Source organism: Cyrtonyx montezumae, unplaced genomic scaffold (genome assembly GCF_038088225.1).
Source record: "Cyrtonyx montezumae isolate F1298 unplaced genomic scaffold, pur_monq_1.0 scaffold_3, whole genome shotgun sequence".
Taxonomy (NCBI): Eukaryota; Metazoa; Chordata; class Aves; order Galliformes; family Odontophoridae; genus Cyrtonyx; species Cyrtonyx montezumae.
This window is the reverse complement of record NW_027072034.1, coordinates 133168254-133186477: the sequence shown is the minus strand read 5'-3', so window position 1 is coordinate 133186477 and position 18224 is coordinate 133168254. Positions and strand designations below refer to the sequence as shown.

Sequence of the window (18224 nt, the reverse complement as noted above, 5' to 3'; positions counted from 1 at the left end):
CCTCAGGGAATGTGCAAAAGGACAGCTCAGCTCTGCTGTGGTCTTTTGAAAAACAGCTCTAAGTGGCTGCTCTGAAGACAAAATTTCAGTCTGTGGTTTGTGGCTGATGCTACACAGTGACCTAGAGATGTTTGAAATTTACACTTTTTTTTTCTGCTCTGCATTTTTGGTCACTTCTGGGATATAGCACTTGCACTTCTGAAGCATACATTTGAAAAGACTGTGCTGAGAGGAATTTTGTAGGCCTACATCCTTGCTTTTTAGCTGTATCCCAGTGCATGCAGTTTGCTAATGAGCTGCAGTTAGCAGATATGAAGTGTTACATGGTTCAGGGAGGAACAATATGAAAGACTCCCAGTAGAAAAGGGGAGTAGCATTTGGAGAAAAGAAATAAAATTAAAAAATCAGCAACAACAAAAAGCAAGTGAACAAAGGAGGACCCAAACTGCCTGTTACTTGTCAATGCAGAAAAGATTAGCAGTGTCTAAACTGGAACACAGGAGCTTCCTCCTGTCTCCCATTTGCTATGTGAGTGATGCTGGACAGAGTACTTCTTACAGGATTTTTCAAACTGGCATACACCTCCATTTATACCCCATTTGCCCTAATAAATAAATAAATAAACCACAGGTAGAAGACTGATCAGATGTGAACTGTGCAAATCTGTGTCTGCTGTGTGGGTGTCAGCCCACGTGGTGCAAGCACAGCCCACCAATGATGTGAAATGGATGGCTAATGGAGCCTTTTGGTGCTGCTCCAGTAGCTGTTACTGACATTACACTAAAGGCAATTGGGTCTCATTGTGCTGGGTCTGTGTAGTTGTATAGTCAGTACTGGCAGTTGTGTGAAACAGCTTCTGTCCTAACAGCAGATGTGTTGGTCATTGCCATGGAGGATGTAAGTAGACTGATACTGGGTTTATTTTTATAGGTATAAGTCTTAAGAACAGGATTAGCACTGCAATGTGAACTGCTTTAAAAACATTTTATTCTTTTACTGTTAATGTATTGTAAATATCACAATAAATTTGAACATTATAATATTTCACATTAGGATAGAGAGTTTTTTTAGTCACTAGTAGCCATTAATGGATGTTAAAGAACACATATTGGAGATGTGTATTTTTAATCAGCAAATCTCAGTGTGATGAGTCTGCCTTTGAGTTCTGGAAAAGACAGTGGGGGAGATTTCTGGTTCACGGGTTTTCATTTTTAATACGTTTCTTGAGACTAGAAGAAAGCTGGTGTTCTGCCCAGATTCAGAGTAGACAAGCAGATTGAGCAGGGTAAATATAGCCTGATATAAATCATGGTGAGCATATGGAAAAAGCTGATTGAGGATTCAGCTGATAGGGAATTAAAGGCTGTGAGTAAAATTAATTCTACTCAACATAGTTTTATGGAAAGTAGGGCTTGTAAAACAAGTAATTTATGAAAACCTGATTTTAATCTTGTAACATTTGATAAAATTACAAGTTTGATAAGATGATGCTGTTGGTGTGACAGACTATGAAATGCATTTTACTTAATAACATGTGAAACTGATTAGTAAATACAGAAGTTTAACTATATAATGAAATAGATCAGACTTGAATGAACAGCAAACTAGTTAGCAGGTCTTAATAAATAACTGTCACTAAAGAAGCATCAGCAACTACATTGTTTTCCCATGGTGCTCTCATGAGGAGCAATGCAAAGGCCGATGACATTTTATGTTCTCTCTGTTGTCTCTCTCAGCTGTAATTTTACACGTTGAGATTAGCAGGTGGTCTGAAGGTTGGCGGAACAGCAATAACCCTGAAGACAAGATGATCATTTAGGCAGGTTGAGTTGATTGAGTGAGCCAGATTTTTGTTTTTAAATGCTGTGAGATGCAAATAATCATATAAGAAGGAAGCTAACAGGCTGTGTGTTTCTGACCTGAAGTGTCCAGATCTTTGAGTCACAGCAGAAAGATCCCTGGCACCAAAATGTGTTTTGTGCTGCTGACAAATGTTCTACCTCAGGTTCATGGGCATTTTCACTCTCTCAGTCATTGCCTTTCTGCAGCTCATTCATGAAAAGTGACCAATATTATTTTTTGAAATTAAAAATGAAAAACAAAGAGCAGGGAAACATTAGCTGTCTCTCACTTGACCCTAGCTGCTTCTGAATACATAAGAAGCTGTCCCATTGAGATCCAGTGTTACACTTAATGATGAAATATTATTGTACTTCATGTTTTCATACTAACCTTGGCTCCTGTTTCCTACACTATAGTTTCAGTCTTTAGTCCATGCTTCAGCATTTCAGCGTGAGGAATAAAATATTTAGCAAGTGATATTTGATTATATACATTAGAAGTATGTTAGCATAGAGAAACTGATTTTGTGCAAATGTATGAGCCATCACAGTCTATGTGTTTTCCTATAAAAAGGGTAGGACAACATCTGAGTTTTATGAGCTGGAGGAGAAGGCAATCTGCTATATAAATATTTCAGGTTTTGAAATTGAAGCATTTACATTGATCTGCATGTAGAGGCCCGGCCTATTTTGTTGCAGATAATATTATGTCAAAACAGTATTTAGTTCCAGTCAGCAGCTGTTGCATTCATACTAAATTATGTCAGATTTAATTATGAATGCATTCAACAAGAGCATGTAATTGTGCTGACAAACCTAAAATCATTTTCAGTTAAATATGTCCTATCACAAGTCATCTGGGCATGCTTTCTCTTTGCAGTGACAAGACAGTGTTCAAGCTCAGCTTTCTAATTCCTGCTGCCTGTTGAATTCCCATATCACATCCAAACATCACAGCAGCAAACTCAATAGATATCTTACTGGAAAAATGCAGTAGCAGCAGTAGATGATGGGGGGCATTTTCTCAAGAGTATTATTTTCACTATCATTTTAATTACACATACCCAAGACACTTCTTGTGTATTCATTTGTATTTGTTCAAAAGGAATGCAATTTAATTCTAAAATATCTCAAATTACTGCAATACTCTCTTTGCACAATGAAAGAACAAGACCATAAAGTGGATAATTAGATTCTTAGAGTTTCTTAAAGAGAATGAAATTAGTTCACTTGCAAAATAGTTCAGAGAGTGTCTTCTAAATCCTTAAGGTCAGATTCCTTGTACAGAGAGAGAGTCTTGTAAAAACATAGAAAGTTAAGAGCTGAACTTGCATTGAGGTCTAGGGAGCCTGCTTTGATGATCTCTAAAGGTTCCTTCCAACCCGTACAGTTCTGTGATTCTGTGATGAGATGAGGAGATTCAATGCAGATCAGGAGAGCAGTTTGTGGAAACCTAGTCCTTATGAAGAAGAGCAGACAGCTGTAGTCAGTGGAATGAAGTCAGTGCAGAGACCACAGGAAGTCAACCAATTTGCTTAGATACTAACAGTGGGATGGAAAAAACATTTCTCCCCTTCCCTGGTCAAAACGTTCAGCATTTGGAAGTGCTCATTTAAAATGCAAGAGGGTTCTGTTTATTTTTCTAGGAGAGTCCGCATCCATTTATCATGGTTCCCTGTAATACACTGTAACCACCTACTAGGTGCTTTGGAATTAGGCTGGCCACCTTGTCTGTGCTGTTCCATTTTGTATAAATATGTACACAAGCGTTAGAATTTCCCATGCTGCTCTAGTCAGTAGAAGTTTAACCTGTTAGGATGTTTTGATTGTAAAACTAATTCTCATATTATCACCAGTGACAGTAAGAATTGTTCTCGTGTGCTGGAGTAGGTTGAGAAGTTGAGCTCTAGGCTTCAGTGCTGGTTTCCATTTCCAGCCTCTGATCAGAAGACTACAAAGAGAAAGCCCGCTAACAGCAGCAATTAAGACAGGATTTTTCTATACACTGAAGATGAAGGCAAATCTTTAACATAGACTACTTTAGGTGACTTCAGAAAGCACAAATCATCTCTCAGTACTACATTTTTGAGGCAACTGCTTCTCTGCAACTTTTACTCCTTGTGGATATGATAGCACTGTGTTTTCCATTTGTATGCATAGTTGGGAAGTGCTCTCTAAGGTAAATTCCTGCTGATCACTATGAAGTTTCTGATCAATCTGGAAAGTACTTTCTCAGCTGATGTCTGATGTTTGAGAATCAATATTTGGATTTCTAAAACTATATTCTTATAGCTCTTTATAGGTCAGCAGTGATGATGAGATCACCAGCAGTTAGCTTTTAATACATCAGACTTAGATTCTAAGTTAGAGCGTGGTCCTGGATGCAGTGAAAATAAGTGAATCGGATCTTTCTTCTACCTTGGTTTAGTATGATTGCTCATGCTTTTTTATAGAAGAAAACCTAGACCACTTCAAAGAGCAGATTTCCCTTGAGTTTTGTTTTTGCCACTTCTTTACATAGTAAGGGAGAACGTTTCATAATGTATTGCTAGTTAATTTGATTTTGGTGTTCCGACTACATATGACAGAGTACCCACTTTAACATTACCTGAATTGGCAGGGATAAGAGTCTAGGTTGCTGTACAGTACATAAACAATCTCTTCAGCATAGGAATCCTGAAAGTCTTCTCTGTTCTGCTGTCAATTGGAAACAGCTCAAAAGAGAAGAAGCTGTCAAACTAAAATCTTCAGCTAGATCCCGCAGATTACACAGCAAATTTGTGGCCACATGTGTTTTCATTGGAGCACATGCCTAAAATAACTTTCCAAGACTTATGCAAGGTACTTGAAGGAGTCTAGGAGGGCATTCAGAGTTCTAATCTGCTGAAACTACATCAGATTACTATTTTCTATAATATGTGCTGTTTTTTATCTAGGACTGATGATTTATCCTTCTTAGAAAACTCATTTGCATTTCCATTCAACAAATTTATAGGTGTTCACTATGTTCTTTAGGAATTTCTGCAAGTACTATGATCTGGATGTCCTAAGAACTTCTGGATCTTGACTTAGGTTTCAGTAGAGTACATGGGGAAATCATTATCCCTGGATATAATAAATAGATTGCTGCTATTTAATAATGCCATTAGATCATTCTACTGTATCTACATGTTGTTATTGTCTCTTTATCTACCAGGTTTCTTGTCTATATTTACATAACTCTTCCAAGCTACCTAATCTAATGAAGTTGGACTTCATTCATCAAGTGTGATTTACTCAGTAGAGCCTAAAATGATGATGAAAAAGAAGAGCATATCTGCAAGTGAAGCTTTCTTGGTTTTCTTTCTGTGCCAAATGATTTCTGCATTGGATGTACCTCTTGACTGTAAGTAAGCTTTTTAAATAAGTGCGGAGTGAAAGAAAATTAGACAGAAAGCTCTGTACAGAAGCTCCAGCATGGGGAAGTAAACATGGAGTGTGTTTGCTCAGTTCAGTCAGGACACTGTGATGATTAATGTTTACATGAATTTACTGAAGATTTTTGGAAACTGTCTGCATAAAATGTCTTAACATTGTTCACTTGAGAAAGGTTGCACAAGTACACCAAAATTTAGTCTGCCTTTATTTAACAGGCACATTAATTAATTTATAATGATAAATATCATTAGATAATAATAATATTTATTAAATTGATTGAAATGAAGAAGGGGAGAAAAGCTTAGTTAAAAGCTATTTATCTATGAAATGATGATCAATTGGCAATTTCAATTCACCTGAAATGAGGGTGCAAAGATAGAGCCAGGCTCTTATCAGTGGTGCTCAGTGCCAGAACAGGTGGCTGTGGGCACGAAGAGAAACACAAGAAGTTCCCTCTGAGCACCAGGCAGCACTTCTGTGCTGTGAAGGTGATGGAGCACTGGCACAGGCTGCCCAGTGGTTGAGGGGTCTTCTCCTTGGAGACATTCAGCAGTTCCCTGGACGTGGGCCTGGGCACCCTGCTCTGGGTGTCCCTGCTGAGCATGTTGGGCCAGGTCAACCCAGAAGGTTGGAAGACCCAGAAGGCCTTTCCAACCTCAACCATTCCGTGATTCTGTGTGAATTTGTTAAAAACCCTGGAGCTGATTAGATATCCAGTAAAATCTTCAAATACTTACACTGTGGAAGCATCTTTCCTTTTGATCCAGAAGAGTAAGTTAGTTTCTTAGATTTTCTAAGCAGTACGTGAAGGGTTAAGTACCCAAGTTGACAATAAAAGCATATGTGATGAGCTATCATTAATCAGTTAAAAAAAAAAAAACAGCTAGAAGGGGGAAATCCTAAGATCTGAATTTCTTATTCTGGACTGTGTTAGTGGGGAACTGTGGCCTTGAAAGTAAAGCTCCATGTTGAAAAGAAAGTAGTAGTTACTGTCTTAAAGCCGTAATAGTTAATTCTGTGAATTTATTCATGCTCCAGGTTGTTATTTTCTTCTTATTATAAGCATGATAACATTTTCAGAATTCAGTGAACCTTGTTGCACCTCATATTGACTATTCATTTGTTAAGCTAATTACCAGATAAGAGAACATCAGGGTTGGCATTAAATTGATGAATTAATACGTCAGTAAGTTCATGTATGATTCTGATCCTCATGGCTTTCTTTACCCCCGTGGTTTTGACACTTGCCTACCTTCCATAAATACATGTTTATGTTCAATAACCATTGACATAAAATGCTTTGGTGCAATTTTTCACCTCCAAACATATTTCCAAGCCTATCAAGTCAATGGCCTTTATTTCTGTAACATGATCAATATATCTAAATGACAAGAGACTTGCAGTGCTGTGAATGCCTTTAAAGCATTAAACTGAGGTTCATAGAAAGCTTTAAAGTGTGACGGAAAAAAGTCTTTCTTTTCTAAATATAATTCTTCTCCACAAATGATTTTGCAGGCTAGATGTACTGTTTTAACATCTTGTAGTTTAGAAACTAATGTAAATGATGCACCATTCTAATGTTTTCTTACAGAGTATCACTTCAGGTTAAATTAACCAGAAATACATCAACTAAGATGAATAGCTGTTTTAGATTGTTTTACATTAACTCTCAATTAACATGTTCTATACTGTTTAATATTTAATTCTCTGTTTAGTACTGTGTTTAGATCTGATAAAGTCAAGCACTTGAAATTTTGCCAAAAATTAGGTTAACCAAGATTATGTTGTTGGTTTTTATATATAATGTTATCTGGGAAAGCATCAAAAGGACTGCATTCTTCTTTCTGTGGGTCATCCCCACACACTCACTGCAGAGACTGGGTGGTAAGATCATACTTGATTAGCTGATTAGGTTTCATTCATGTTAAGTTTCTACGCTCTTCACTGTTTCAAAGTAGGTAATGAGTGACTGACAGAGTAGCTGTTCCAAAGCAGTTTATTTGCTCCAAAAAATTATTTATGAGGTGATATATATGCTACATATGCAAAATATTTGAAATAAGCAATAAAGATATGACAACCAAGACAATTTATTCCCCTTAGTTATTTTTCAAACTAAACGAGAATGCATGTCTGTTGAGTAAAATTAAATGTTTTCATCTTTGTAAGAGTAATTTTAGCCTGAAGCCTTCTCTTTGTTCTTCTGTATGGTCATATGGGTAGATTGATTTTGACTGCAGCATGAGGGCAATACACTCCATTAATTCTAATTCGCTGTCTCCTCAGTACCGGTGTTCTGTGTCCTTGTAAGGCAAAAGTCACAATATTGTGGTTGCCCTTAAAAAATTGACACTTCAGAAAAGTTCCTCATAAACTTTGTGATGCAGTTTAAATTGCAGCTAGAAGTCAAGGACCAGGTTACACCATCACAGTTGTTACAATACTAAAAAAAATACTTAAAAATACTTAAAAATACTTAAATATACTTAAAATACTTAAAAATACTTAAAAAGTTTTTTATGGTGACGAATTTGTCAGAGATACTTATCTTCCCTCTCAAAAATTCTGATTTTCTTTTTACTAACAAATGTTTCTCTTTAATCTCCATTTGTCCATTCATCTGCTGATTCTGATGGGGGAATAAAAGCAAAACTTCTAGAAGAATGTAAGTTCCTGTCCATAAAAGCTAGACTGTGTGCTGATGAAAATTAATACTGACCATGTTGCAAATTGAGAATGCAGTCCAAAATGTGTGATTCTGACATTTTGTTTCTAATTTGGTTTGCTGTAGCTAGATGCTTTGTGCATGCAGTGTTCAATAAATGCTACTTCACATAAATCCTTTTTGTATTTTCAACAAATGGATTGTATGATTTTTTTTATTGTATGCTATCTGAACATTAAAATTATAAATATCAGCACGAGCAATGTTTTAATACTGCTTTCAGGAGTAAATACAGTTGATAAAAGAATAAATACATTGGAATGTATGTTTATGCATTTTATATGTCTAAGTGGGAGATATTATGTCCTTAAAAAATAGAATATATAGCTTAGTTGTTAAGCTGAATCCTTTATGGGATATTCTAATGCAGCTCTAGTGTCCTGGTTAATTTAATGAGTCTTAAGTTCAGTGCATAGCACAGCAGGGGAGCCTTCAGGTCTTTTGTGTGCATCAGGTGGAATATACCGTATGTGGTACATTGCTCATGTCATGTCCCTTTTCAGAGTATTCTTGATTTTCCTATGGAAGCAACTGGTTTGTACTGACGCTGTGAAGTGCCTTTGAGAGAGAAAAGGGCTATCTTCACTGTCTCTCTAAGTACAGAAAAAAATAATCATCAAGTAACAACATTGCCTTCATTATTTAATCACTCTCCTCCTCTGCAGTGAGGAAGAGCAAAACCTAGCTCTGCATGGCCTGTTCTTCCCTGCTTAGCTGTTAATATCTCTTCATGATGCATGCCATGATCTGAATTATCTTTCTGGCTATTTCTTGTGGGCAGTGCTTTATAGACAACTATCTCTTTGTTCAGAGTCCTTTCTCCATTTATAACTGTAAGGAAGACTTAAAATAAAAGTCCCAGTTTTATAGTGTTAACTAGCTAGAGTGAGGTATGACAACACAGATAGCCCTAATGTTTGGAATACTTTGACTAGAAATGACCCCAAAGAAGTAGCAGAATGTATTGCTGGACAATTTGCAAAATTAGCACAGGGATGTTACTAAACCATTTCCTTTAGTTGGTGCTACACTATAAACAGATCGATAATGCTGAGGAAAGGAAGTCACATTTCCCACTATCTTAATATCACAAGCAGGATTACTCTTTGAAAAATGCACATAAATAATGTAATAGATTATAAATGACTTTAAATAGGTAGCCAGCATCCTCTTTGTCAAACAAATAGATTATTCTTTATGTCACTAATTCTAGAATTCTTCATAAATCATAAGCACTAAATATTTGTTTCTCCTGGGGCAATTTACAAGACTGACCATATTTTATTACTTTTGTTTTAGAAGCATTGGTACTAGACTTTTTCTTCCAGTTCACTCTATTTGTGAACTCTTAGTTTCTATTTTTGTCATCCTTTATGCACTCTTTTATTTCTAACATTTTTACTCCTGAAAAGTAGTTCCTCAAAGCATGCTTTGTAGATTAATTCAATCTGTTGAGCATGATAAATCTGTGAAAAGTATACAACCCATAGGGAATATGCAAATACATCACATATTTAGAAATGCAAAAGCAATATATTTTTTTCCTTCTGTGTTAAAAAATGTTTTGTGTGGGTTTATATCTCACAACTGTTCAATTGGAATGTGTTGGACTTCGAATTCAAGTGTCTATTAACTTCTTGAAGATCTATTGAAATCAGATGCATAGAAATTATATCCATCAAGCTTCTTGGCTGAGATTCTCCTCCAATGTAAACTGATATAGCTCAATTGGAAGTTAATAGTGACACTAGTCTACACAAGGAGAGGGCATCAGACTCCAAATAGAAAGGATGCCTTAATCCAGCGCTTTTGTTGATGGTTTTGCTGCTTGTAGTTCTGCTTTCTCCAAAATGTTACACATCTGTATTGCTGATTCTTGGAAGGTATTGTTAAATTTCTCTCTGTTCCTTATATTCCTCAATGAAGTGTCTCAACCTCCAACGATAACTCAGCAGTCTCCAAAAGATTACATTGTTGACCCTCGAGAGAATATTGTAATACAATGTGAAGCAAAAGGAAAACCACCTCCTAGGTTAGTAGTGACTTATTTTGCTCCTTTTTTGCTCAGGAGAACTAAGATAAAAGAATGCAAATTTTGAAAACAAGAAGTATATGCTTTTGTATATGCTGGCACACTCAGAAACATGCACATATTTAATTTAAACAGCTAGAAAAAAGTGGAACTGTTCTTATCCTTGGGATTAAAACTTTTCTATAGACATCAAGTAACTCTGTTGTATCATTTTTTTCCTCCATAAAGCTCTAACAACAAGAAAATAATACTGGATTGTTAAAGAAGCAGATAGGTAAATGCCTATGGAGAGCACTGAAAGGCATGCTATTCTAAAAGATGGAACCCATTCCTGATTTAGGCACAGTGTCTAAGAAGAATGCACATTAAATAAATTGAGTGAATGTTTTCTATAACACCAGTTTTATGAAGTTTATCTTGAAATATACATGTATTTTGTAAGAATTTGATTATTACGTATCTGTTTTCTAAATTATAAGGCCTTCATTTACCAGGTGTATTTCATAGCCTTGAGTTCTGTGCTTAGCAAAAAGAGCAATGCTATGTTCAGATCCAATTCCTGTTCATCCTCCGTGTTAATATCCAGTATCAGTATTTGAAATTAGGAGCTTCTAAGTATTTGTGCTGAATACCTCCACAGGAAGCAGCAGAAGCAGTGATGTATTCTGTCATTACTAATAATTGCTTCTGATTTCAGGGTCTCTAAACAGAAGTGTGCATCTCTGTGTTCTCAGTAGTATTACACTACAGTTTATTCACAAGGTCAACCTATAATAGCTTCTCAGACACACTCCGAGCTCATTAGATGTACTTCACACGAATAATCAGGGTTTCACTGCATTATTCTTTCTGGTTGATTTCAGACCATGGTCACCGGGTGACAGGATGGCAAATAAGTATATTTTTTGTGATATTGTCACCCTTTGTAGTGTTCTGTTAGTGCCAGGAGTGCCATAATGCCAATATTTTTACAAGATTAGCAGACATCTCAAGACTCTGAGCACTGACCTGGAGGACTCCATGATTACTTTATGCTTCAAGGCATCTGTACTGCTTCTGCAGATGTCTTTTGAGTATCTTTTTTGGGGCTGGATCTACCAAAGAAGCTAAGAGCACAGTCCATGAGACTGAATATATCAGAGTGCTATTCCAGGGCTCTCTGCTGTACAGCCTCACCTTTCCCATCAAATCTGTGACTGTCTTGTTCCCCTGCTACATAAGAAAGGGCAGGATTTAAGTGCAATCTTTTTTAAGGCAGAAAAGTAGGTTGTTCTTAGTTCTGCAGATTTAAAAAAAATGACATAGCTAAATAACTTAGTCCAATAATTAAGTTGATCTGCTGGTCTTGAATCTGGTTCTCCAAATGCTTATTGTAATTTGAACTGCTTCAGAGCACTGAAGATGAAGTTTCTCAGCTAGTGAATTGTTTTGTTAATCCACAGCAACTTTTTATTATTGAGAGCTGGCACAAACATTTATGGATATGCTGCTGCCTATTGCTTGAGGAGGAAGGATTCTGACTTTTATGTATCCGAACTTCAGGGGTGTGCCATCTCTCATTTGAAGCTGTGTTACAGTTCCCACACTCCTCAGTTGGTAGCCAGAGACTATAGACACTGCATTCTGCAGCCTTACCTGCAGAGCCCTGAGAATCAGGTTCCCTTTTCATTCAGGTGTGCACCCAAGTCCTCCCATAAACACTACACAAGTGTAACAAGTATGAGAACTCGTTCGCAATATTCAAAACTGAGTGCTTAAAACATCACAGGCATTGGTCTAGTTCTGTGTAACTGTGCTTGTGACCATTAACAAATCTTACTTACTTAATTAAATATTACAGAATCAGTGCTTGCAGTAGTGTAAGCTACATGCTGTGAATCTTTGTTTTTTACAGTTTCTTAAAGGAGTTCTAATAGTTGTCATTCTTAGTGGCTACTTTTCAAAACATCTGCTCTGAGTAACACCAGAATAAACCAGATTAATTATGGACTACCAGGCTGCAAGATTTCATTTATTAAATGACGCTTTTTTGTGTGAGTGAAAGGAAACCAAACTCACTATAGTCTTTAATTCAAATGCTGAACTTTAAAAGGGCTAAAGCAATTAAGAGAAACAGTTTCCTGCCGGGCCCTGAGATGACACATTTCAGCCCAGAGCAAGTTTCTAAAGGCAGGTTTATAAAACCTTTCAACAATGGGTTTTTAAATGGAAATGCTAATGCTGCTTTAGCAGTATCAGTTCTTGCAGATGCTACTGTATCATCTTTAGGAGAAAAGATATCAATTCTTTTCCATATATGATTAACTTCTGTGTTTATTAATGTAATTTTAAAAATAAAATTGCTAGCTTTGAACTGGTTTCTGTTAACGAGTTGAGCCAAGCCTGTGATCTCAGACTCTTGCCAGATTTTTTGTAATAAAAAAGAGCATATTTATTTAATTACTTATTTTGGGAACAGTTCTTCCTTTTCTGCTAAAAAAGAAATACCATATATGAATTATTGAATATATATATAAAACCAAAGAAGCAACTTTTCTTTTTGCTTTATTATGTAGCTTCTCCTGGACACGCAATGGAACTCATTTTGATATAGATAAAGATGCACAGGTAACAATGAAGCCAAATTCAGGAACCCTTGTGGTAAATATTATGAATGGTGTGAAGGCAGAAGCATATGAAGGAGTATACCAGTGTACAGCAAGGAATGAAAGAGGAGCAGCCATTACCAACAATATTGTCATACGGCCATCTAGTAAGTTAAAATTAATAAAACATGAAGGACTTAATTTTTTTTCTTATGGATATTTTGCTTCATTTTCTTCTTTTCTGTTTTAAAAAAAAACTTAATAAGTCATCAAAGTGATATTAGAAGCTGTTGTATATTTTTTAATATTCTGAATTTAGAATGGCTCTCCCAAATTCCTTATAATATTTTGTAACCAAAATGCTTTCCTGACTTTTTTCTAGTACAACTTTATGAACTAAGGTGTTTAAAATTGGGTTGTATTTATGAAATTACAATTTAAACTGTTTAAATCTTGAATGCACCTAACTGGTATGGACATTTACTAACTTTCTGATGGTTATATTCCATAGTTTTTATAGTAGCTTTAATTTAGAGCAGACTGAGAACAAAAAGATGAAACTCAAAGATTCAAAGTATTGGTAAACTGCTTCTACAGCTTTTCTCAGATCAGTTTTTCAGACTTCTTAGCTTAAACTATGCCATTCTCACAAGTTTTATTAGAACAACTGTAATACTATTTTAGGAAGATTTTTTTTTCTAATTTTGTGCATTACTTTTTGTTTTTCATAATTAAAATTTCTGGATACTGCCATAGATCCATTGGTGATTAGCCAAAATATGTTGAATCAGTGATTATACTTTTTGTGAATTGTTGCTATAATAATTATTTAAAAAAATCTGTTTTTCTCCCCAAGAAAACATTAAAAAATCAAAATTAAATATTTAGTAGATATGTTAAGACTTTACTTTCTGATGCTTTTAGTTCTTGTAGTTTTCTGGATTTCTTTGGGCATTTCTTCCTTAAATTCTAGATTTTTTTCTCAATTCATAGTTCATATGTGCGTTAAAATTACTTTCTGTAGGGTCCCCTTTGTGGACTAAAGAAAAACTAGAACCAAATCATGTTCGAGAAGGTGATTCTCTTGTGCTACACTGCAGACCTCCTGTTGGCTTACCACCACCTATAATATTTTGGATGGATAATGGTGAGTTTGCTTTTTTACATAGACTTAGCTTACTTTACATTTAGTTTACAACATTTTTCTGTGTAGCTGTCTTTTGCTTACTAAGTCCACAGATGATGGAGTTTCTCTCTAAGTTAAAATACAGAGACTTTCCAGTTCTGTAGTAATGAATAAAAAGGAAACATGCAGCCTGAAAGCATGAAGCCAAAAGTAGTGGGAGATGCTAATGCAAGCTGTGGATTGTCATGGTGGTGAAGAATCAAAGGACAAGGGAGCTGTAGAGAAAACTTCAGAAGGTCTATGTATTTACAAACCTACAGAAGAATAATGGAAAAAGTGTGGCATCTGCAGATGATAACAGTGGAAAGAAGTTATAATTGAACTAAATGTTTTCTTGTTTTTCCTCAGCTTTCCAAAGGCTGCCTCAAAGTGAAAGAGTTTCCCAAGGTCTAAATGGAGACCTTTACTTTTCTAATGTACAACCAGAAGATACCCGTGAGGACTATATCTGCTATGCAAGGTTTAATCATACACAAACTATACAGCAGAAACAACCCATTTCTGTAAAAGTCTTTTCAAGTAGGTATTGCATCACCTAATACTCGCATAGTATTTATGCAGAATTCTCAGGTGACTTACCAAACTTAAGTAGTTTTATGCTAGAGATTTTGTTGGTTTAATTCTGAATAAGAAATTGTGTTTCTCTTTAAAGCTTAAAATCTAATGCCCAGTTTTCGTGATGTATAATCTGTTTTAGAAGCTGTCTTTTTTCCATTTATTAGGCTTTGTATTTTGAAGAAATATTTTCTAGGATTGGAATGATTTTGGTGTAAAAATCTTTTAAAGTGGTTTTTATATTCAAGAATATCAAGCTGTTACTGATGTAACTATCAGAATAAATTAATCAATCATTTGATTAACTCACCGTGGCCATAACACCACCTTTTGATTCCCAATACTTTGATTTATCCCTCCTGTATGCTTTCTTCATGATATTCTGTTTATTTCAGTGGATTCATTGAATGACACTATAGCTGCTAATTTGAGTGACACTGATATTTATGGTGGTGAGTTATACTGGTCCTCACTGATACCCCATGTTTTGCAGTAGCTTTTAGTTAACTAACTTTATCTCCATAGCTGCTTAACCTTTTGCTTCCTTTTCAATTTCTAATGAAGGTGTCTATTAGTACTGGTGATAATACATGCAAAATGGACTTCACAGTCCTTCCAACTTGTTGATGTTTTAATGTTACTGTAATACATGTCTCATAAACAATCCCAGCTCCCTAAATAAATGAGTCCTTTCACACTGGGGCGGAGCTTACAAGTTGTCTATTTGCTTCCATATTATATTACTTTTTAATATTTTTTCTCCAATTATTAGTTTGATTTGTTCATTATCACTGGGACTATTCAATATCACATGCTGCATAATAGATAACAAAATTAAGCATTTAACAGATGCACTTTACATTTAATAGCTTCTTGAATGTACCATTTATTTTTAATACATTTCATAAATGTCAAACTGAACTGAAACTGATTTAAATCTAAATACTCTAATACTATCTGTGTAAATAACCTTGTAGGGAAAAGATGTGTTTGTTTGGCGTTTGAACTTTTCATTAATCTCTGTTGAATGGTGCTTTGTGTATTGCAAATTAAATCCACCTGAACAGGTATTTGTGTTTAGCAAATCTGACTGGGCTGTAAGACTGGTGCCATGGCAGTAGAGCATCTGGAACTCCATACCTAATGTTGTTTGAGATAAATGTGTAATGTTTGTTCTGTTTTGTCTTTTTGTCAAGTGAGTCTTTCTATATGTTAAATCATAACTTAGTATAATCTGAACTGTTTCAGGGACACAGAATATTTTAATTCTCTGCGTAAAATTAAACTTTCATTCAAGAACAAGCGAGAACTACTAACCTGAACACAAGATGATATATTAACTACAGTTAGTAAGGAACATAATCAGTTGGTTCACAATTCAGAAATACGAGAGAATTCTTAGCATTTTTGTAGTCATCCAAAATGAGACAGTGATCCTTAGCAGTGCAGAAACTGGATAAACAACTAAGAGCCTGTGACTACTTACTGTGTTTGTTATGCTAACCCTCTTTTCTCCCTTCTTTAAGTTGCTCAGGTGCTATTTTTAATGACTTCATGATACGTTCTGTATTAAAATTGTTTTCTTTATCTCGCTCTATCAATAAATCCTATCCCCTAATAAACTATTTTGTTGTATTTCTGCCCACATTTAAAAAATGGAACAACAGTAGGTTACTGTAATGATTCAGACTGCTACTGCACTTTAGAGCAAGTTGATCCATTACTTTAAAATAGCTTTGAAAGAATCTAAAAGATTTACAGGAAGGCACGTGAAACAACATAGTAGATTTCAGAGTGCAGAATGTAAAGTCAGAAAGGGGTCTTATGGCTACCTGTTTGCTATGGTTAATCTTTGTGGGTAATCAGTCCAGTATTACCAGAAAGGGAAATGGATGGAATTGAATATATAGTAAGGGGAGGAAGGCATTTAGCAAGGCTAAATTTCTGGAGATTTCTCCCGTTATCTAGAAAATTCTGAACAAAGCATATTTCAAAGTGAAGCACACCTCTTGACAGCTTTATTTCTGAGTTTAATTACTTTGCTTTATTTGTGTTTTGGTGGAAGCCCAGAAACTGTTGGTAACTTTCAATACTTTGCAGACTCCCAAGGGTCAAGCTCAGTGTGCATCCATACATAGTTGCTTATGTAAAAACTATGTATCAAATGCTGCCCTCTCAGCGAACAAACAACATTTTTTTTTCATAGAATTATAGGTGGGCTTGGGTTGGGAGGAACCTGAAAGGCCATCTCATTTCAACCCCCCTGCCATGGGCAGGGCTGCCACCCACCAAACCAGGCTACCCAGGGCCCCATCCAACCTGGCCTTGGGCGCCTTCAGGGATGGGGCATCCACAGCCTATCTGGGCAACTTCTACCAGCGATTCGCCACATTCAGAGTAAAGGATTCTTCCTAACATCTAACCTAAATCTCTATTAGTCTAAAGCCATTTCCCCTTGCCCTGTCACTATCTGCCCATGTAAAAAAGTCAGTCTCCCTCAAGTTTGTAAGCTCCCTCCAAGTACTGGAACGCCACGTTGAATCTCCCTTGAGTCTTCTCTTCACTTCTCTTCATGTGTTCAAAGTTCTAGCATTTACCTGGTTGAAATATGATTCTGGTATGTCTGTCAAAAGCCTAACTTGTTGAAGCGTGTACTTATATAACATGGTAATTTTTAATTAAATGGACTTTGTGTATCAAAATCTCTGTCTAGAATGTGAGAATGGATGTATGCATTTGATCAGTATTTAAATAAAATTTAGAAATTAATTATCTTAACTTTCCTGGTTCCAGCCAAGCCAGTTACAGAAAGGCCACCAGTTCTTCTTACGCCAACGGGCAGCACAAGTAACAAAGTGGAACTTAGAGGAAATGTTCTTCTGTTGGAATGCATTGCAGCAGGATTGTGAGTGCCTTTGTTCCCTGTTTTCCTAAATAGAAGTACAGTATTGGAGGGGAAAATTTCAGGGATAATTAAAATGTTCACACTGTATAATCTTAAAGATTGAAAGAAACAGAAATATAAAACAGAAAGAGGACTTGAAGGAAGTCCTTGTTTTACTCCAAAATCAGCAGATTTTAAAACTGACTATGAACTTAAATGTTTTTCTTGTGTATTAATTATATGAGATGGCTTCTGCTTTCAGGACACAGTCAAGAAGAATCATAAGGTGACCTTGGACACTTGTCTTCATGTGTGCAGAATTTAATTTAGGAAATAAATCTGATTTCTTCCTAACTGTACAGCCATTAGGCTCTCAAATGGTTTTAAAATGGTTTAAAAAAATAAAAAGGATAAGAATGTGCTATCTGAAAAATGTGCCCACATATGCTAATAATTTCTTAGGAGATCATCTAGGTGGGAGTTGTCAGAACATACCTTCAGAGACTTAAATCCAACTTCTCATTGTACTTGAGTTTAATTGGTACTTGTTTCTTCAGTGGCATGTTTGTCTTCACTGTGTGCAAGTAGAAAACTACCAAAGAGCAATTTAGCTTCATGAACTAGTTTGATCTTAAATCATTTTCTCTCTGAGGAAGAGATCAGCAAATGGTTCAGTTAGTGTGTTAGTGAAAAATTTTTAGTACCAATTTATTTCAAAAACCATGAATATATTTACACTGCACAATAACATTCAATGCAGATCACCCAGACATAGCAGTGAGGTAAGCCAGCAAATGGTGCAACACAACATCACGTAGAGGTATTCACTTGCATAAACTCCAGAGGGTATTGTCATGTACAGCTTGACACAGCTTGATACAGGGGTCAGTGCACTGTTTCTGTCACAGCTGTGGTCTTTTCAGGTGTCCTTGCATTAACACCACTAGCATAACCACAGCTGTGATTGGGAATAGAAACAGATCCTGTAATCTTCATCTT

At 35.9% G+C, this 18224-nt stretch overlaps 1 protein-coding gene across 5 annotated transcripts in view; it reads left to right on the top strand.

The window, feature by feature from the left end:
• Positions 1-5042: 5042 nt before the first annotated feature.
• The window catches only part of NRCAM (neuronal cell adhesion molecule), a 64408-nt gene continuing 51226 nt past the window's right edge, over positions 5043-18224 (top strand). For 4 of the 5 annotated variants that reach the window (XM_065743422.1, XM_065743421.1, XM_065743423.1 and 1 more), the window contains exons 1-7: positions 5084-5226; positions 9910-10015; positions 12571-12767; positions 13625-13747; positions 14135-14305; positions 14737-14793; positions 17135-17246. In XM_065743422.1, the coding sequence (XP_065599494.1) occupies positions 5133-5226; positions 9910-10015; positions 12571-12767; positions 13625-13747; positions 14135-14305; positions 14737-14793; positions 17135-17246 (860 nt within the window). In that variant the 5' untranslated portion in view covers positions 5084-5132. Of the gene's footprint in view, positions 5227-9909; positions 10016-12570; positions 12768-13624; positions 13748-14134; positions 14306-14736; positions 14794-17134; positions 17247-18224 lie in introns of all 5 variants that reach the window. The other variant, XM_065743419.1, reaches the window with a different exon arrangement.